The sequence below is a fragment of the Rhincodon typus genome, chromosome 9, assembly GCF_021869965.1.
Source record: "Rhincodon typus isolate 14 chromosome 9, sRhiTyp1.1, whole genome shotgun sequence".
Classification (NCBI taxonomy): Eukaryota; Metazoa; Chordata; class Chondrichthyes; order Orectolobiformes; family Rhincodontidae; genus Rhincodon; species Rhincodon typus.
Genome location: NC_063340.1, coordinates 41,722,537 through 41,743,040, shown reverse-complemented (window position 1 = coordinate 41,743,040; position 20,504 = coordinate 41,722,537). Strand labels below are relative to the sequence as shown.

Sequence of the window (20,504 nt, the reverse complement as noted above, 5' to 3'; positions counted from 1 at the left end):
TGTGTGCGTTTGGGGTGAGGAAAGGGGGGGGTTGTTTGAACGAAAATGACTAAAAACGCGGAAGGCTCGAGGGAGGAGCTGTGCAAAATCGCGGACGAAGAGCTGATGAAGTGGAGCAAGGAGGAGCTGGTGAGGAGACTTAGGAGATCGGACGCCGAGAAGATGACGGTGATGATCGACCACAGTAACCTGATCAAGGAGGTGAACCGGCGGCTGCAGGTCCACCTGACCGAGATCCGAGGGCTCAAGGAGGTCAACCAGAAGCTGCAGGAGGACAACCAGGAGCTGCGGGACCTCTGCTGCTTCCTGGACGACGACCGGCAGAAGGGCAAGAAGGTGTCCCGGGAGTGGCAGCGGCTGGGCAGGTACACGGCGGGAGTGATGCGCAAAGAAGTTGCCCTGTACTTGCAGAAAATGAAGGAGCTGGAGGTGAGGCAGGACGAGGTGGTGAAGGAGAACCTGGAACTGAAGGAGATGTGCCTGATGCTGGACGAGGAGAAGAGCGCGGGCAGTCGCAGCTCCATAGACAGCCAGTCGAGCCTTCTCCACCTGAACGCCACAAGTGGTTTGAGGGACCTGGGAGACGGCAGCAGCACCTCCAGCACGGGGAGCACCGACAGCCCTGACCACCACAAACAGTTAGCAGCGGGCAGCCCCGAGCACCTCCACAAGCACCGCGCTCCGACCGGGGGCAGCCCCGAGCACCAGAAGCACACCCTAGGCACCGGCAGCCCCGAGCTTCTGCCCAAGCACATGGTCAGCTCCAGCCCCGACCGCCCGAAGCACATGATGGTGGGAACTCCGACCCCGGAGCATCTGCAGCAGCACCGAGGCGGCAGCCCCGAGCGCCTTAAGCAACATTACGGTGGCAGCCCCGAGCATGTGAAACACTTGGGCGGCAGCGGCAGCAAGGAAGGGACTCTGCGGAGACCATCGACGGCAGCGGCAGCGCCAGACGAGCTTTCGCCTCATCACAGAAGTGTGTACAATGGGATGAATGGTGGGTTGGTTGACCTACTGAAACCACAGGTGTCTTTGCAGAGACTACAGGCACATAGCCACAATATTTGAATTACCTTTCGGAGTTTAATGCATAGATTTCAGTGCATTAATAGAGTGCGTTGTCTGACCACATGCAGCACTAACGCATGTGTTCAATCATGACATGAAAACTTCCTGATGCATGTTCGCTTGCTTTGTGCATCATGCCTATCTTTCGTGGTATTCCCGTACCTGTAAATTATTAATTGTAAAATTAGTCAATAGACCAATTTGCAGGTCTTTTACGGTGGCGCTACAATTTCTGCATGAAATCAATGCATTTACATCACTATATATAAAAACACAATTCTTACTTCAGAGCAGAAATATTTCAGATAGGAGCTAACCTCCAAAAGCGTAGTGCGTTTTGTTTGTGGAATTTCAGGAGATCCTACTTAAAATTCAGCTGAACAGGTTATTTAATGCACTGTTAATAAATGACAACTCTTTTCTCCACCTAGAGAAATAATTTCCGTTGCACGATAAATTGATGCCCCTCACGTGGCACCGTACATCAGTCTGACAGGGTGTACATTGTGTAAATGTGTTTATGTACTCGTTAATCCGATAAAATGCATTTAACATCTTTTCCATGTGAACATAATAGGCAAATAGTGTACAGCTTGTCTTCGGTAGAAATATCTAAGTATGACCCTAATGGTGGGTTTTTAGGCTTTTGGTGCTGTGTATATAATTGAAGTCCATTAGGATTAAAGCCTTTATATTGCATTTGTAATAATGAAAGCTACTTATTAGATTACTTGCAATTAGTTTAATTGCAGATGATTTAGGAAATGGTTTGTGCCTTTTTGCATATAAGAATTAAGCCCCCACCATATTGACATATATACCTGAATTTCATATTTGAGACTTATTCACTTGTAAATCAAGTTATATAAAATTCTTGTCAGTTGTAAATGCTGTTTATAATCTTGGACTCAAGCTGGGTTTGGTAGTCAATTTGAATTAAATGGGAAAAGCCTAAACTTTTAATAGCAGCCTTACAATCAAATTAATTTTGATGAATTTACTTGCAGTGTTAAGGCTCGAATCAAGCTCTGTATTTCATGCTGAAAGATGTACCATTTTAAAAAGATGATGCCCAGGTTTCATTGATATGTTTTTTTCATTTTGTTAATTAATCTAACATAAGGTATTCTAATTATCTGTAATTTTCCAGAACGTTTGTTCGTATTACATTCATTGTTTATGTGACTATGATCTTGAGGGAAGGCATTTCAGGAACAACAAGATCTAATTCTCACTGTACAGTAAGATGATCATGATCATCAAGCAGTCAGAGAGGTCTGGGATCAAGAATTTGTTGACTGCTGAGCTGGCCTAACTGGAATCATCAATTTTGGCTTCCATGTATTTTTTTTGTTTGGTTCAGGAGCCAAGTTATAGATTGTTGATTTAGTTCCAAGTCACTAATATTTGACACTTGAAGCAGGATCTTGAGCATTCTTGGATGCCACTGCTTAACATTGGATTAGGTAGCAACGTTGCCCTGTCATTTCCAAGATCTAGGTCTGAATCTCACCCAAACTTCAACAGCTGAATGATTTCCAAGTGAAATGGAGCAGGATCAGTTCATTTCAAATATGTGTGAATCAGTCCACAAGTTAAATTTTATAATACAGACAATTTTGTCATATTACTAAGCAAAGCTGCAACTGTATGCTTGTCTGAGGTCAGAATTAAGGCATGTTATTGGGAGTATTATTGTAGAATCTTTACTCTGTATGTAATCTGCACTGTCAGTGGTTTGTCTTGCTGCTAATTCTGTGCAATAGCAAAAGTATTTTCAATTCCTAATTAAACACCAAACAATTAACTTTTTTGCTCCAGTTAAGCAAGAGGAATACCAAGAATAAATCAAATTTGAATCAAACAGTGAATACAATAATCGGAGGTAACAGTAGGGAGTTACTTTGCAATTTAAACTGGTAGGTGCTTATCCTTAATGCCCAAATCACAGATGTGCACGGGAAGAGCCACTCCAGAGTTGAGTGGCATGGGAATGGGGGCTGCAGTGGCCATTGTTGTAAAGGCTTTGGGATGATGGACCTGACTAGTAGTGCTTTTATGGCAAGACATAAATGGAACAGGATCCACTTAAGGAGACTGAGAATTGGACATTGCATGTCAAAAAGGTCACTGGGACAGAACTCAGACTGGAAGAAATTACAATGTAGCATCTTACAGTGCAGAAAAAGACCATTTGGCCAATTGTGTCTATACCAACTTTTTGAAAGACCCATTGAACAAGTCCACATCCCTAATTGTTCACTGTAGTTGTTCAGTTTTTTAACTATTTCAGATATACCCTTCATTTTGGCTAGCTGTTAAATCTGCTTTTGCATACTTCCAGATGGTGCGTTCCAGATCATCACAACCTGCAGAATAAAAGAACTCACCTCATCTTAGTGTTTAAGAAAGAAAATTTTGCATTTGTAGGTAGTGAGGACTCGAAAATTCCTTTTTAAATTATTGTAAGTCTGGCAGTTTTAATATGGTGTTTACAGATCAATACCCCAACTTTATTAGAGCACTAGTCCCAAATCTAGGCACTTGTCTGGTACAAAGCCTGAAACCTGCTGTGAGAATTAAACTTGGAATTAAGTTGGGGACAAGTACCTTTCTTTGTTCAGTACAGAAACATGATGCGGTTTCTAAATTTAATTTCAAATTCTAATAGTGTTTTTCAAAACTTTGAAAAAGCATATGTTGTGAGAATTACAAATATTGCTGAACGCATGTAGCCAGAGCAAAAGCAGTCATATCCAGAAATGATTTCTGTTTCAGGAGTAAAACTGGGTCTATCTTCTCTGGTTTACCATGGCAAGTGATGGAACAGTATACAAGTGTTAGGTTTTATTGATGTAATTTATAAAGCTGGATACCTGTTTCCCACTTTGACAAATTGATAAATATTATCTTTCGAATTTTAAGATTTTTGGAACCGTGCAGGACAACAGATATTCTTATAGAAACTGTTAATTCCTGTTGCTTCAATGCCTAGATTTTGTGACCTTTTATATTTGTGTTTTTCTCGTAAGCTACAGACAAACTTTGTTAATGCAAACTATTAGACAATGTTTTCGTCATACGGATCTTGTGCATCCTAAATCATTTACAAGTGTCCATTTACCGTCCATTTTTATTTTTCTGTATTTTGTTTAGGATGGTAGCAGTTAAGTAAACATAAGGACTCTATTTTTATGAAAATAACAATTCCTATTTACTCAATGGCCTCCAAGCTAGGTAGAAGTGCAGGTATAGTAAACATTTAAGTTCAAGAGGTGCTGCTTTCCTGGGATGGTACTGATAGATGGGATCCATTTTAGAACTTCTTGGTGTGTTTTCTTGAGTTTGTATTGATGAGCTTTGTCTGTATAAATGGTCAATGGTTGTCTAAACGCTGTACCATATTGTTCACTACAACAGAATCTCCAAAAATATTTCTGTCCAGTGTTAAATGTAAGTAAACATCCTTATCTTATTACCAGCATGGTGGTGTGTTGACTGCAGTTATTCTGGTTAAGATTAATTCTCTGTATTCTCCTGACCTTTAGTACTTTATCTAATTCTTTGTTTCTCATGACTTTTAAACTTTTAAATCATTACGCTGCTGATTTTAACATCTACATCAAAGGTTTTGAACTGAGGCCAAATACTTAAGTAGTGTTTCTTCTTTCTCCAGTATCTGGCCTTAAGAAGTGCAATGAATCTTTGCCCATGGCTGTTTCCAGCCACATGGCTGTTCTCCATGTGTAAGTTATAACCTTGAATATTGACAGACTAGTCTTAAGTGTGGTATTCATTTTGGTTTGAACATGTTATCACTTAAGGCCACAACATGTACAGTCCAGGAGGGGTCACTGCAGACACATCAGGACTGTGAAACTTGGTTTAATAATTGTTTTACCTTCATGTACCTGAGCACTGAGCCTGATTGGTATGATTGTCATCTAGTAGAAAAAAAGGGGACTGAGCATACGGTCAGGATTAGTCCTGAAATCCCTTTGGTCTTTATAATTTATTACACCATTAATAAGAGCATTAATCACTGAACTATCAGAGAAAGTGTGTTAGAGCACTCCGTTTTCTCTATTTTTTTAAAAAATTAAACTTTTTTTTAACCATCATTATTAATTATGTTATTTGCACGTGAGTTTCCTTTGTATATTGCTTGGCCAGTGTAAGAACCACTGAAATAGATTCCCAGTAAAGTGGATACTTCCTCCTCTTAGTCTTATTTCTCTCATTTTCTCCTATCCTCCCTGGAAGAAAGAAGCCATTGACTGGGGCATGATTTTATAAGTATCTGTACTTTACTCCAGTTAGCATACATCATGTCGGAGCCTATACTTGATAGTAGGCGGTCACTTTTATCACAGTACATCAACAGTGAACTCAGACCTGACCTTAGCTGATATCCAGAAAAATTTACTTCAATCAGAATCCAGGCTGATATTCATCACTAATATAGGGGTACCAAAGTTAATTCTGATACCTTTATGTCCTGATTAAAACTAGTTAAGCTAATAGCGGAGTGTATCAATTAGGTGTTCACTGGTTCATTGGAGAAGTTAGGAGTTAATCTTAGTGCAAAAATGTAGCTTCCTGAAAGAAGATTTTTAACAATAAAAATCAAAAATTAAATTTGAAAAACTTACACAATGTCCTAGTGGGATTTGTTTCCATTAATAGCTTCCATTTTCTTTGAAAAAAAAGCGGAGTCAAGGCTATGAGGCAGACCACTATCAAGGCTGAAAACAGGAAAAGAAAGGTAGAAAGTAGTGATTAGACCACAAAGCGTGGCTTTAATTTCATAGACATTTCATAGGGCGGAAAGACAGATATTTGTTTGGAATTCTGGGAGAAATTGCATTAGAGTAAGAGACTATGAGGGTATAGGCTGTTTTTATTTACGCTAAGAATAAGCAAATGAGCAGGCCTAGCATTAACTATAGTGGATAAATTGACAAGTGAAGTTACTGTGAAGAGCAAGAAGCTGGTTAGAAGTGAGAGATAGATTACTTATCATGTGACAGCTCTATTTTCTTTCTAGTTTAGCATTAAGAACAGTTTGCAGATATTGCAGGAGCATTCAAAGTTTGGACTTTCTTTTGAAATTGAGACTGAGTATTTCTTGCTTTGAACATGAGCATTTCCTTTATTGTTTATGTGGCAGGAAAGAAGGGCCAAAAATGGTACTAGATTAATAAAGATGCGAAACTAATAAAGTCTCGGGTGGTATCTGTTTATTAGACATGCAGAAGAGAAGAAAAATCTGCCTTTGAACTGAAATAAACAAAATATTTGCTGTTCTACCCAAGGGGATATTGGTAAAGCAGTAATTCAACCATTAGGTTTCAGTAACATAACCCCTAACTCCTTTAAATAAGAATGGTGCCTGGTAACATGTAAAGCATCTAATTAAACTGTACCCACCTTCAGCATACAAATGAACAAGTAACTGAGTAGAAATTTATTGACACAAACAGCTTTTCAAAGGAAATGAAATAAAACCAATTTTAAAACTAAAGGCCATGTTGAAAATAAAAACAAATTTATATAATCATAGTATAATGACAATTAACGGTGACATACCATAAAGGCTATTCAAATAAAGGCTATTCATAAACATTTATTTAAATTGAGCTGATGAGACCAAAGTAACATTTTTTTTTAATCCAAACAATTAATTTTGATTAGTAATCACCTTTGTCTCTATTCATTAGCACTGAGCAGTTTTCTGAAATCTTTCTCCAAAAAAATATTTTATTTGTATGACCTTCGTTGAATTTTATGAGGCAGCTTTCAGAAGGCTAAAAAGAGAAAAAAAAATGCTAGGCTACAGGGAAACAGTGGGAAAGTGGGATGAGTGAAGGTGCCCTTGTGGAGACCTGGCATGGACATAATTGGCCAAATGTGCTATAAGCTTTCATACCAGTGATGTGACCTGAAGTATAACAAAAAGGAAAAAATTGTATACATTCAGATTATTTCATTTGAAAGGAACAAGATGGTGATGGCATAAGTGAGGTTCACATTTTCCTGTTAATACGACCCAGTCACAGGAATTCCCTAGGAGCAACACACATTGGAAAATCGCACACTTGTAAAGGAACTCACCTTTATCTGTTGCACTCAAAAAGATAAAAATCTTTCCTGTGGATTTGACATTTTCCTTGAATTTATGAATACCTTTGTACTTAAAACTGATGGCTTTCTGATCCAGAAACATTAGTTTGACATGTAGTTGTTACTAACCTTCTCAACTGTCTGTACTATGAACATTAAAAAAAAATGCTAAATTAAATAAAATCAATACCAATGCAGTGTGGTAGTTACAGTATTGAGGATTCAATACTCGAGGTTGAAGTTGTTGTAATTCACTTCATCACAAAATATTGCACTGACAACCAGTGAAGTTTTTTTGATTATTGCCTGCATATTAATATGTAGGTTAATCTCAGTTTTGTAGATTAATATCAATACTACATTCAGCAATATTGGTAGGATTGGGATTCCAGTTAGATTTATGGTGTCAGTATTCATCAAAATTTCAGTTGCAGTTTCTCATTTATTTTCCTTGCTGACAGATGCAGCGATGTAAGGTTGCTCACTGCTCTGCTGCTGGCACTTTTCCCCAACACCAGCTCTCTCAAGTCCCTAATCCAAAGAAGACCGAAGCTCTTTGTTGCAAATAGGATATTTCACTGATCGTCTGCAAATCAAATAACATCATGAAAACATTGTACATGTCTTTTTAAAATAACTTGTTCTGCAAACGTTCATGAAATACAATTTGTATTTCTCAGATGCAGATCACTCATAAACTGCTCATAAATGGATTAATACAAGATAAAGAGATAGTAGGAACTGCCGATGCTGGAGAATCTGAGATAACAAGGTGTAAAGCTGGATGAACACAGCAGGCCAAGCAGCATCAATGCTTGGCTTGCTGTGTTCATCCAGCTCTACACCTTGTTAAACCAAGATAAAGATGCTTTTCGTGCATTTTTAAAGAAATTGATGAGTTAACTTAGTTATACCAAATGAAACCACGGTGATTAACGAAGGAGCTAGAGCAGTCCAAGTTAAAAGGCAGCTTAGGTCAAAAGGTTTCTGAAAAATATTTCTGTTTTAGGAGAATCCTGAAGTTGAGGATTCTCGTTTGAAGGAGTGACATGAGAATGCAAACTATCTGTGTGTCAAGTAGAGTGACAGGTATGAGTGACTAGTGTTTTAATAATAAAAGATACACAGAAGAACGCAGATAACCGTGAGAAGTAGTAATTTAGAAAGGGTAAAGGATCATTCAGAATGCCAACAAAATAAATGAATAAATGGATGAAAGGATAAATGAATAAAAATGGATTAGGTCTTGGTCAAAGATTTCAGGGGATAGTGGTGAGGGCAATTGCGTAAACAATTTCTGGTGAGTATGTTTTTCGGAGATAAACAGAAGATTTTTTTTTACATTTTCAATTATTAGTCATTTTTAAGATTTTTTGACAACAGTATTGTTGGGAATTGTACAATTTGAAACTTCATCGATATATGCCTTAAGGATTCAAGAGCTTATTCAGGACTGTGAATATGTGGTAATGTTATACTCCCTGATATGGAATTTTGCTGGGGATAATAGTGTAAGACAATTTGTGCATATTGCAGAATTTTCTTGTGTAAGTTTATTTAAGTTACTAACTGGAGGAAAGAAGGGAATTCTAGTTAAATAAATATTTTTGATTTAAGTTATGGAACCATGCATTGAACATTAATGAGAAGCAAGACTTGAAAATAAATTTTAAATAATGCGAAGAACAACACCATGAAAATAAATCATAATATGCGGTCATCTTTCATACTTTCGAAGAAACCCTCTTAAAACAGTTGTGTGTTTATAGTGCTGCCTACCTCTGTGACATTGCACACGAAACATAAGATGGGCCCAGAAATCAGAGTAGGATTGAGAAAAAAGGTTGGTTGAAAAAATAAAGAAGAATTGAGTAAGGTCTGTTTGCTCCTTGCCTTAATTATCTTCTTGCTTTTAACAGGTGCAGTGTATAGCACCAGGTTTAATCAATTTTGGACAGCACGGTGGCTCAGTGGTTAGCAGTGCTACCTCACAGCACCAGGGAGCTAGGTTCAGTTTAGTTGGGCAACTGTCTGTGCGGAGTTTGCACATTCTCCTCGTGTCGGCGTGGGTTTCCACCAGGTGCTCTGGTTTCCTCCCGCAGTCCAAAAATGTGCAGGTTAGGTGGATTGGCCATGCTAAATTGCCCACAGTGTCCATGATGTACAGGCTAGGTGGATTAGCCATGGAAAATGCAAAGTTACAGGGATAGGGAGCTGTGGGTTTGGGTGGGATGCTCTTCAGAGATTGGTGTGGACTGAATGGGCTGAATGGCCTGCTCTCACACAGTAGTGATTCTATGATTCAATAGAAATGTAGCGCTATAAGAAAAGTTTCACATGTCATTTATATTACTGAAACTCCCTTAATCTGCTTCTAGCCTTTGCAGGTACTGCACCTTCTGACTGTAAATATTCACTGTTTTGTTCTGACACAACACAGTTTGTGCAAGATAAATGGTTTATGCTTTCTGCATTAATAGGCATGTTCAGGAAATGCTTGTTTCTACTGTGTGCATTCACAATAATGGGCAGCAGGATAAGACTCCCAGAAATAACAATTTGGAAAATTATGTGTGATAATTATCATTTACTTAAATAGAATAAAGATTTCTTACACAGCTGTTACAGCTGTAAAACAAAATGACGTGCAGTCTTTATGGAGGAGATAACTCTGAAGCAGACTTTGAGTATGTATTATAATCAAAAGATGGAACTTTATATAGAAAATTGATTTGCTATTGTAGGGTTTGCTTGTGTGCTATTTTATCAGTTTGTGGGGAGGTTGATCAGAACCATAGCCATTTGGTTGACACTTTCACACCAGTTTAATATCCTTGTCAGTAGCCATTGCATTCTCAGCTTAAAACTTCTACAGTCGAGTCATAGTAAGCCTTTTTAACTATTCCAAGTTATTCAATGTCTCCAAACTTGTATTTGAATGATTTATTTGAGGTATTCTGATGTATAATTCATACTTGCCTGATTAGTGGTTAAAAAGCCATTTACACCTGTGACTACCTATATTTGTGAGCCACAAGAAACTGAAAAAAAAGCTTGCAAGTCCAAGCTGAGTTCCGGACAAAATTGAGAAAAAAAATTGGAAAGCCATAAAATGTAGTGAAGACGTTTGTTTTATTAGTTTATAAATATACTTTATTAGTTCAACTTACACTTGTAAATTTCTGACCTGATTTCCACAGATGCTGATGGTACAGAAAGTTAAAAGGTAATTAGTTATGCACAATAGAAGTATCTCTGTGGCCCACGATCAAGAAGTTGATGAGTTCAAGCATGTAAATTGGAATCATCAGTTGCTTTAGTCACAGCTCTGAACTTTCTTTTAACTTTTGCGTTTTCATTGATATTTTGCCACTGTCCACAGTTACAAGTTAACTGAAAGTGGCAAAAAAACTAGATTCTTAAATCTTACTGTTTGCAGTTAGCCACTCCTAAACTGTGGCATCAATGCAGACTGGTTTCTGTAGTCAGTTTCTTTCCAGAATCCTGCTTAACAGTGGCTCCAGCTTTACAGTATACAAATAGAAACTTTGTCACACAGATAGCAAACTTGCAGTGCAAATGTACTTTATTCCATCATTTCTATGGGGATTCTCATGATCACCTTAACTACAGTGAAAGATCCAGGCAATCAACGATCAGGAGCATACTATGGAAATTTTGTTTCTTAGAATTTTGGCACAAGGATATAAAAGTGGGAAAAGTATTGGAAAAAGGAAAACAATAACTGTCTAAGCAATAAATTTATTGATACAATACCTTCATTTTATCAGACAATGTTTATATATTTAATTCATGTTGAATAAATGAGTTGTAAAGGATGTTTTTATTGGGCTCGTAGTGGAGGAGATCTTTGATTGATTAATTTCGTACGAGCCAAGAATGATGTTTGACTAGTTTATTAGTCAGAGAAAGAAAGAGCTTTGTATGGTTACACAAAGTATGGTATTGTTTCAAACCTCTGTTGCAGATTCTGACTACCACATTTCAGACAATCACTCATTCTTCAGTAAAATCTGCATGGATTTTCTTTCTTGAGTTGATATCATTTTGCACCGTAGTTAGAATGTACTCAGACCACTGCGTGCAGTGCCTGTACTCTTAAAAGAATATTGATAAAGGTAAAGTTTCCATAGTCTTCAAAAACTGTAGAACTGCTCTTTCATTAGAGAGAGACGACAGGTGGTGGTTTAACTTGAGGGTCACCACACCTCAGGCAAGGGGAGAGGTTGAGATGGAGAATCCTTACAAGGGCATAGAAGAACTGTTGCAAAGAAGGTTACAAGGATGATACCATAACTGAGAAGTTATACCTCTCAGTAAAGGCTCGATCAGCTTGGTGTCTTTTCCCTGGACAAGTCTGGGGGGCTAACTATTGGGGATCTTTTTTAAGGTTATGGAAGTGTGTGATGGAATAGATATTGTATGGAATAGATTTCTGCTTGTGGAAGGGCCCAGAACCATGCACTAAAAAGAGAAGATTCTCATCAATAAATTCAGTAGGAAATTCAGGAGGAAATCATTACTAAGGGAACTCACTGCTACAAAGAATACTTGATGCAAATGGTTTGTGTGCATTAAGGAGTTGCTGCTGAAACAAAAGAGATAGAAAGGAAAAGAAAGCGATGCTGATAGACTGAGATGAAGTAGGGGAGGAGGAGGATGGTGTCAACCAGTGGGGTTAATTGGCTGTTTTTTTGAACTATTATGTGTAGTTTGCTATAATTCTGTGTATTTATTTGCATTATTAAGTAGTGTTTCATCAATTTGCACCTCTTCAGCTGGCTGATCTCTGTTTAGCTCTTCAAATCTGCTTAAACTTCCAACAACGTTGAGAAGAACTGTCGATGACACTGGTAGCTACACTGAGAAGTAACTTTTTCACACAGCCAGTGGTTCAGGTCTGGAATACACCACTATATGTGTGTTGGAGGTAGATTCAATTGAGGAGTGCCAGAGGGCATTGATTGATTACTTAAACAGGAATGATGTGCGGGGTTTTGGGAGACAGGCAGGAGTTTAGCACTAAATCAAAATACTCAGCAGTTGTGACATGATGTGCCAAATAGCCTCCTTCTGAACTGTAATGATTCTATGATTGCTGATGTACCATATCAGTTGGGTGAGTTCTGATCTCCCCTCTATCAGGTATACCAGTTTCTCCCATGACTTGTCAAGTCCGAACTATTCCATTAAATGATTGCCAGTCTTGCTTCCAAAGGTTGCAAAATATAAATTAATTATGCCTTGTAAATTCAGTATGCACTTTCAGGACTGTGGTGAGAATAGTGGTCCAGAAATCAAGCTCACTATTCTATGAGTCAAAGCGTAAAATGAAACCAATTTAATCTCTAGGATTGTTAATGTCTGACTTTAAATCCTTTTAAGAAAAAAGAAACTTAGGCCAGGTCTCATCAATAAACAAAGAATTAAAAAGAGGTATTTATTGTAACAAATCTATTCTCTAACACAGCAAGAACAAATTACAATGCAAACTTAAAATACACTGGACAGAGGATTGGTTGACCAGCATGAAACAGAGAATAGGGGTAAACAGGACATTTTTGAGTTGGCAAACTGTTATTCCTGGAATGCCGCGGGGATCAGTGCTGGGACCCCTGTTTACAATTCATATCAATGACTTGGATGAAAGATCAGAAGAAATGATCCCTAAATTTGCTGATGACACAAAGATAGGTGGGAAGTAGGTTGTGAAGAGGACATAGAGTCTACAGAAAGATTTAGATAATTAGGTGAGTGTGCACAAATTTGTCAGATGCAGTGTAACGGGGAGAAATGTAAGATTGTTCACTTTGGCAAGAAGAATGAAAAGTCAGAGCATCATTTAAATTGAGAAAGCTTGCAGGATATTATGGTACAGAGGGCTCATGGTGTCTTTGTACATGCACCACGAAATGTCTGCATGCAGAAACGGTTAATAATTAAGAAAACAAACATTGTGTTCATCTTGATTGCAAGATAGTTGGAGTACAAAAGTAGGAAAGTCTTGCTACAACTATGCAGGGCATTGGTAAGACCACATCTAGAGCAATTGTAGCCACCTTATTTGGGGGAGACGTTCTTGCATTGGAGGCAGTTCAGAGAAGTTTGCCCATATTCCTAAAATGGAAGAAGTAGCCTTTGAAGAAAGATTAAGCAGGTTGGGTCTGTGGTCATTGGAGTTCGAAGAATAAGAGCTGATCCTATTGAAATAAGTCAGATTCTGAAGACCTTAACAGGGTGAATGCTGAGAGGATGTTCCCCTCCTCAGGAAATTTACAACCTGGAAGACCAGTTTCAGAATAAGGGCTGTCCCATTTAAGTTGGAGATGAGGAGGCTTTACTTCTCTCACAGGATTATATGTGTTTGGATTTCTTCCAACAAGCAGTGGCGATAGCATCATTCAATATAATTGAGATGGAGTTAAACAAAGTTTTGATTGACACAGAACAAAGATTATGGGAACCAAATAGGAAAGTAGAGTTAAGGGCATGTGAGATATGCCATGATCTTGTTGACTGTAGAGTGGACTTGAAGGGCCAAATGGCCTACATCTGCTCCTATTTCTTATGTTGATAGAAAAAATGCAGGGAGAGAAGAGGACTTTTGTTTTCTCTCTGGAGGTTGTTTACTCTGTGGAATTCCCTTCCCCACAGTGCAGTGGAGGCTGGTTCATTGAACGTGTTCAGTGCTGAGTCGGATAGATTTTGGATCAACAGGAGAGCTGAGAACAATACGGGCAGACAGGATTGGAGACTCACTCCGATCAGCTTGAGGGGGTGAGTCACCTGCTCCTCCTGATTCTCGTAATCTTCTGTCTGAAGTGACAGAATTTAAAAGTCCTACTTATTGACAACATAGTCAACTTGTAGTTTCATTTATTTTTGATTCAATTCCATGTTATTTTTGCTAAAATAAATTTTGAAAAAAAAGTGTCCAGTGGATAATGTGTATGTTTTGAAAATTGCTGTGTTATTTATCAAAATGTTCTGCTGTTCAATAGAATCTGTTTGGTTCATTACAAAGGATTATGTCAATGTCCAGGCCTGATGATTTGGTGTTGTGACAGTAGAACAGGTTTAAATGTATATGTAGATATAGCTGTTAGGACTAAAAGGATCAAAGGAAATAGGCAGAAACGGGAACAAGGTACTGAGCTGGATAATCAGCCCTGATCATATTGAACGGCAGGGCAGACTTAAAGGGTTGAATGGCCTATCCCTTCTCCTATATTCTATGTTTCTATGCTTAATCAGCCTACTCATTTTGAACTAGAAATGGGAGAGATCAGTCAGGACTGCCACTTCTGATCTTCATCTCATAATTTCTCTGTGAGTGTGTATGTATGTCTCCTCAGATAATTAACTGTGTAGTCCTGTGACAGCCCCTGTATTGGTTCAACTATGAAGAAAGACTATTTGGATATGATACTGGAAACTAGCACTCATCTTTAGAATTGTACAGAAGTAAACTTTCAAATCCTTTTTGACCAGCTGCTTCTCCTGACCTGGTTGACTGCACAATTTTCCTCCAACGCTCTCCTCTGCTATCAGGTTGGGTGGGACTTCTCTCACCCAGTATCATTCTCATCTGTCTAACAATATCCTGTGTATCACTTGCAGTGGCTTCTCTTACTTCTACTGTACTGTTGCTTTTGGTGTGCCCCATGGGTCTATGCACTCACCCCCCCTCTCATCAACATACTGCTTATGGTGACATCCTATGTAGGAGCAAATTACTGCAGATGATTAAACACAATGTAGATTGAAGAGTCACCTAGGCTTGAAATGTTAGCTTCCTTTACCTCCTGGATGCTGTTTGACCTGCTGTGATCTCCAGCATTTGTTGTTTTCAGTGACATCCTGTGTATGCTGGGAGCACCCAGCTCTACCTCATCATCATCTCTTTCAATTCCTCCTCTGTTGCTAAATTATCAGGTTGATTATTAGGCATTCAGCACTAGATGAGCAGAAATTTCTTCCATTTCAATAGCAAGAACACTGAAGCTGTTGTTTACAGTACTTGCTTCAAATTGTTTTCTGGCTCCCAACTCCATCCCTTGACTTAACAACATTCTGAGATTCAGCCAGTCTGCACACAAACCCGATGTCATGTTTAACCCCAAGATGAGCTTTTGACCTCTGTTACATTATCATTATGGTAGTCAATTTCCACTTCCATTGTAACTCTCAACTTCTCCCCTATTTTAGCTCATTCCCTAACATCCTCAGTCAAGCCCCTGTTACTTGTAGACTGGACTATTCCCACGCACTCTGCGCTGGCCTTCCTGCATCCTAACATCCATAAGTGTCAGGTCATTCAAAACTCTGCTACCTGTGTCTTGACAACACAAAGACTTGTCACTTCTCAATCTGTGCTTGCAGATGTGTGGCTTCTGGTCGAGCAATATCTTGATTTTAAAGTTCCATCTTTATTTTCAAATTCCTGCATGGCCTTGGTGCTCTAGCTTTCATCATTTTTAGCCCGATACCCTCAAAGATTTGTTTACTCTAATGCTGGCTTCATGAGCATGTCCCATTTTAGTGGCTCCACCATTGGTGGCTGTGCCTTCTGTTGTCCAGGCCCTAAACACTGGAACGCCTTCCCTACACCTCTCTATTTCACTTTTCTCCTTTAAGACACTCGCTGAAACCTACCATACCAGCCACAATTTTGATAATCTCATTTAATTTCTCCTTGCGTGGTTCAGAGTTGTCTTCCTTTGTAATGCTTCTGAAATATCATGGAGCATTTAATCATTTTAAAATACACAATATTTGTGGTTGTTATATCATATGTGAGAAAGGACTGTCAGAAAAGGACCTAAATAGGAGGGGAAAAAAATTAATTGCTAATGAAGAATTTTACAAGTTTACCTCTCAAATGTGTAATGGCAGAATCAATAAAGCAATAAGATGATTCCATTAGCTGTAGTGGCTAATGTTGTTTGCAATCAATCATACAAAAAAATGGAAATCCATTGTAGACTTTTGTCTGGTTAGATCTCCAAGGGCAGAGTTTCCTCATTGTAGCACTTGAGAAGCACTGTGTTCCTCAGCACAACGGAGACAGAGACCTGTACATGAGTACAGGCCCAGTGCCTAAAGCTCTTTTCTCTGATAGTTATGCTTTCCAGGTGAAGGGACCTTGGATGATCTCCAGGGTGAAACTTTCAATGTTTGTTATAATGTAAGACAAGTGAAATTGGTCTTCTGATACATACGCTTTTATCAACAGATTATCAAAGGTGCATGATTTCATGAGAGTTGCAGGACATGATGTGGAAATGTTACTGAATACCTCGAGGATATTTCATGTTCTATTTGTGCTTGTATCTTGACATGTGACGTGATCACAATATTTAATGCTCCGAATATGAAGAGTGTTTCTGAGTGAAAGTAATTCAGTTTGAGTAAGTCATATTCTTCACAAAGAGTTTAATAGAGTCAGCGTCAGAAAAATAATCTCGCAACAGCCAGTAAATGGTGATGCACACAGGAAATGAGGTATGCTTTAGAATCTCATTAACACTAACAGTTCATTCATAAGTATTTTGTCAAACCTCTTAATAAGTATTAATCATGCAGCTCAGAATAAATTATTAAGAATGATTAGGGAGAAGAATCCAGCTGTTAAAGCACCCAATTTGTGCTATGTTTTATTCTCATTTATAAATGTGACCTTAATTTTATGTTTGATGCTGTGCTGAGAAACTTTCTGATAATGAAGTGTAGAGGCATGGGAACACAAATTATTTTAATGTTTCTTTCTCTTCAAACAACTTAATAGTCATTATTTGTCTTCTTCAAAGTAAAGATCCTTGATAAGGTTCTTGAAGCATACAATACACATGAATAAACACTAGAGATGAATTGACACTTATGCACAGAACATTTTATTTCTGTTAACATTGAGATTGTTTTCTGGAATATAATCTGAAGCCAGTTAGTGCTGTTTTCTATCTGCAAGAGGATTTAGAGGAGGATTTTGCTCCATTTAAGATATTGCTCAATAACACATTAATCCTAGTCTTTGTTCCATTAGCAGCAATGTGTTTTTGGACTGTGCCTCTGTACAAATTTCAGAATAAGGATATTTTTTATTGAATTTATGGAGCAGATTTATGATGGACAACCCAAACCACATGATACTTGAATAATATTCAGATAGCACATTTCTCTCAGAAATAGTTAGTCAAAATTATTGCAATGCTGACCGGGAGAGGTGCATAGCAAATTGGGATCACTGTGAAGCAGACCAAAAGGAGCATGCAGCAGTTTGAGATCAATGTGAAGCAGGCTGGGAGGAGTGTGCAGCAGGCAGCATCACTGTGAAGCAGACTGGGAGGAGTGTGCACAGTAAGTCAGCATCACTGTGAAGCAGACTGGGAGGAATGTGCAGAAGGCAGCATTGCTGTTGAAGCAGACCAGGAGAAGTGTGGAGCAGGTTGAGATCACAAACTAGGATTGTTGTGGAGCAGACTGAGTTGGAGGATTGTGCAGTCGGTATTACTATGAAGCAGGCCAGGAAGATATAATCTCTGTGGCACCCCTCACCCGATTCTATCCCCATTCTGTTCCTTGCCATTCCCAAACAACCCATCAATGTTAGGATAGCCTGGAGTCCCTGTTGTTGATGTCACTTTAAAAGGCCATTGTGCATGTGGGCAAGCACTGTTAGGCTGGAGTGGAGTGCACTTTTCCTGACATTTGTTGTGGACATGGGAGACAAGGGAAAATTGGTGGTTTTCCTTGCAGATAGCATCTCAGAGGTCTTGGTGAATGGAGTGGTTCAGAGGTGAGGCACTGCCTTCCCCAGGACCAGCAATGGAGGCCATGACAGCAGATCATGTTGGCTTGGTTCAAGGCTGATATCTGGGTTTGTGCAGACATTGCTATCTGGAGGAACACACAGCAACGGAAGTAGAAGGTCAATGATCTTCTCTACTCTGCAACCATCACTCTGAAACCTCACACACAGTAGCTCTGGCACTGTACACACCTCCCACCAAGGCTCATGCTGTACAAGTCTCACTGTCACCTACATCTTCCCCACTCGCTGTCACTCACCCCAACCCCCGAAATGCGTAACTCCGCATGCCCTCTGTGCTACCTACTCACTCGCTTGGGGTACCTCCCTACCTGCATGAACATTAACAGCTGTGCCATCCACTTGCATCTCTCTTAATTCTTGGCTATCTCTCATTCTAGGAGGGAAACAGCCCCCACTAAGGCAGAAGGAGTCAAGACGGGTGGTGTGTGCTATCTGACATTCAGCTCGCCCCCGATAAGGAAAGGATACTGACACTCACTACCCCAAGTGATTGACTGACCGACCATGTCCAAGCTCCCAGACTGGTATGAGAGGCTGCCCTTGATGTACTCCATTGTAACCTCCTGACCGAGGATTACCTCCCTTGACTGAGGATTGCTGTCAATCATGACAAGCTTCCTGGCTCCATGTCTGCACTAAGTAGTTCAGCAATACAGCTGTACTGTGAACCTGGTGCCTCTGGTAGAGAGGCAAAATGCAGAAAGGCAATGCAGGGCAGGGCTGCTCTGAGCATCCAGGTAGGCACAATTGACTGAGTGCCAAGACAGCCTGGTCCACTCACTGAGCTGGGTGCATGGTTCTGAGCAGAAAGTGTCCTTGCAGTAGCATTGTAATGATAGTTGCCATTGCACCCCAAGGTGACAGATTGAATTGCAGAAGCATACTGCTAACGGATTGGAAATGAGTCATGATGGGCCTCAGATGCTGGCACATGTCAGAGGCAAGTGTCTATGGACTTGGGGTGTGTGTGGTCAGTACCCATGGAGAGTGCGCTCAAATGTTTGTTTGTGACATGGAGATCCCTTGGATCAAGTGGCGAGCTGAAGTTGCCAGATGCACAATCTAACTGCTATGTCAAGAATTATCAGGGTCTAGATTTATCGTGCTGTGTGGTAGGACATTAAACTTCATATTGCTGAGGGAGATGTATGGTTAATAAGGTTGTTAACAAGCTGTAATCTCACTTAATAGGCAACTCATCACTCCCTAGTGAGAATTTTGCCTTGACCCCCAGAACTTCTGAGGAGGAACTACTTCTGCCAGAGGATGGTTAATCTGTGGAACTCATTACCACAGAGGGTTCTGGAGGCCAAGTCATTAAGTGTATTTAAGACAGATAGATAAGTTTTTGATTGGAATAATGATCAAGGGTTACAGGGAGAATGCAGAAGAATGGGGTTGAGAAACATATCAGCCATAATCGAATAGCAGAGCTGATGTGATGTGCCAAATGGCCTAATTCTGCTCCTATATTTTAAGATCTTATGGTCTTAAAAGAGGCAGCGGGTTGTTCCCTCATTGAGATAGGAATATTGCAGGGGAAGAATAGGGAAAACAAATCTAATAAACCTTGGATGACAAAATTGGTAGAAATAGAGATGAAGCAGGAAAAATGTGCTTATGACAGATAACAGGAGGATATTTCAATTGAGAATCAGGCCAAATAGAAAAGTTCAGAAGGGAATAGAAAAATAATTTGAAAGGCAGAAAGTTTTTCAAGAGAACCTGGCATCTAACATAAAATCTAATAGCCTTCTATCGGCATGGAGATAGTCAAACCGTTGTATGTGGAGCAGTGGGTCCATTTAGTGGCTGAAAAGGAGATTGCTGCATTATTAAATTAATGCTTTGCATTGTGTTTTTTTTACCCAGGAATGTGCTGCCCAGATAATGGTGAAAGCGGAGGTAGTTTAGACATTGGATTAAAATGGGTAAGAAGGAAGGAGGCATTATTTTGGCTGTCTGTATTTAATGTTGACAAGGCACCAGGACTGGATGAGATGTCTCCAATGATATTAAAAGAAGTGAGAGTGGAAATTGCAAAGGCACTGGTCTGTAATTTAAAAAAAAAATTTTTAGACTTGGAGGTGATGCCAGAAGTCTGGAGAATTGCAACTGGTCCACTCGAATTTAAAAAAAAGGTGATAAGTACAAGTGCAGCAACTACAGATGGGTCAATTTAACCTCAGTGGTGGGGAATCTTTAAGAAAGGATAATTCAGGATAAAGTTATTGGATACCTGGACAAATACAGGTTAGCTAATGGAAGTCAGCACAAAAGTCAGGTTAACAAATGTTAAGAATAACTGTTTCTTTAACCAAGTTTACTACTGTCTTGTGATGAGGTTTTAGAGAGTTAATGAAGATAATGCTGTTGATACAATGTACATAGATGCCAAATGCATCTGATAAAGTGTTGTAGAGTAGACTTGTGAGCAAAATTAGAGCTCAGGGAATAG

At 39.3% G+C, this 20,504-nt stretch overlaps 1 protein-coding gene across 1 annotated transcript in view; it reads left to right on the top strand.

The window, feature by feature from the left end:
• Nucleotides 1-45: 45 nt before the first annotated feature.
• Nucleotides 46-20,504, top strand: part of LOC109920937 (coiled-coil domain-containing protein 85A-like) — a 652,342-nt gene continuing 631,883 nt past the window's right edge. The window contains exon 1 of the mRNA XM_048601135.1: nt 46-1,000. Within this exon, the coding sequence (XP_048457092.1) occupies nt 46-1,000 (955 nt within the window). The remainder of the gene's footprint in view (nt 1,001-20,504) is intronic.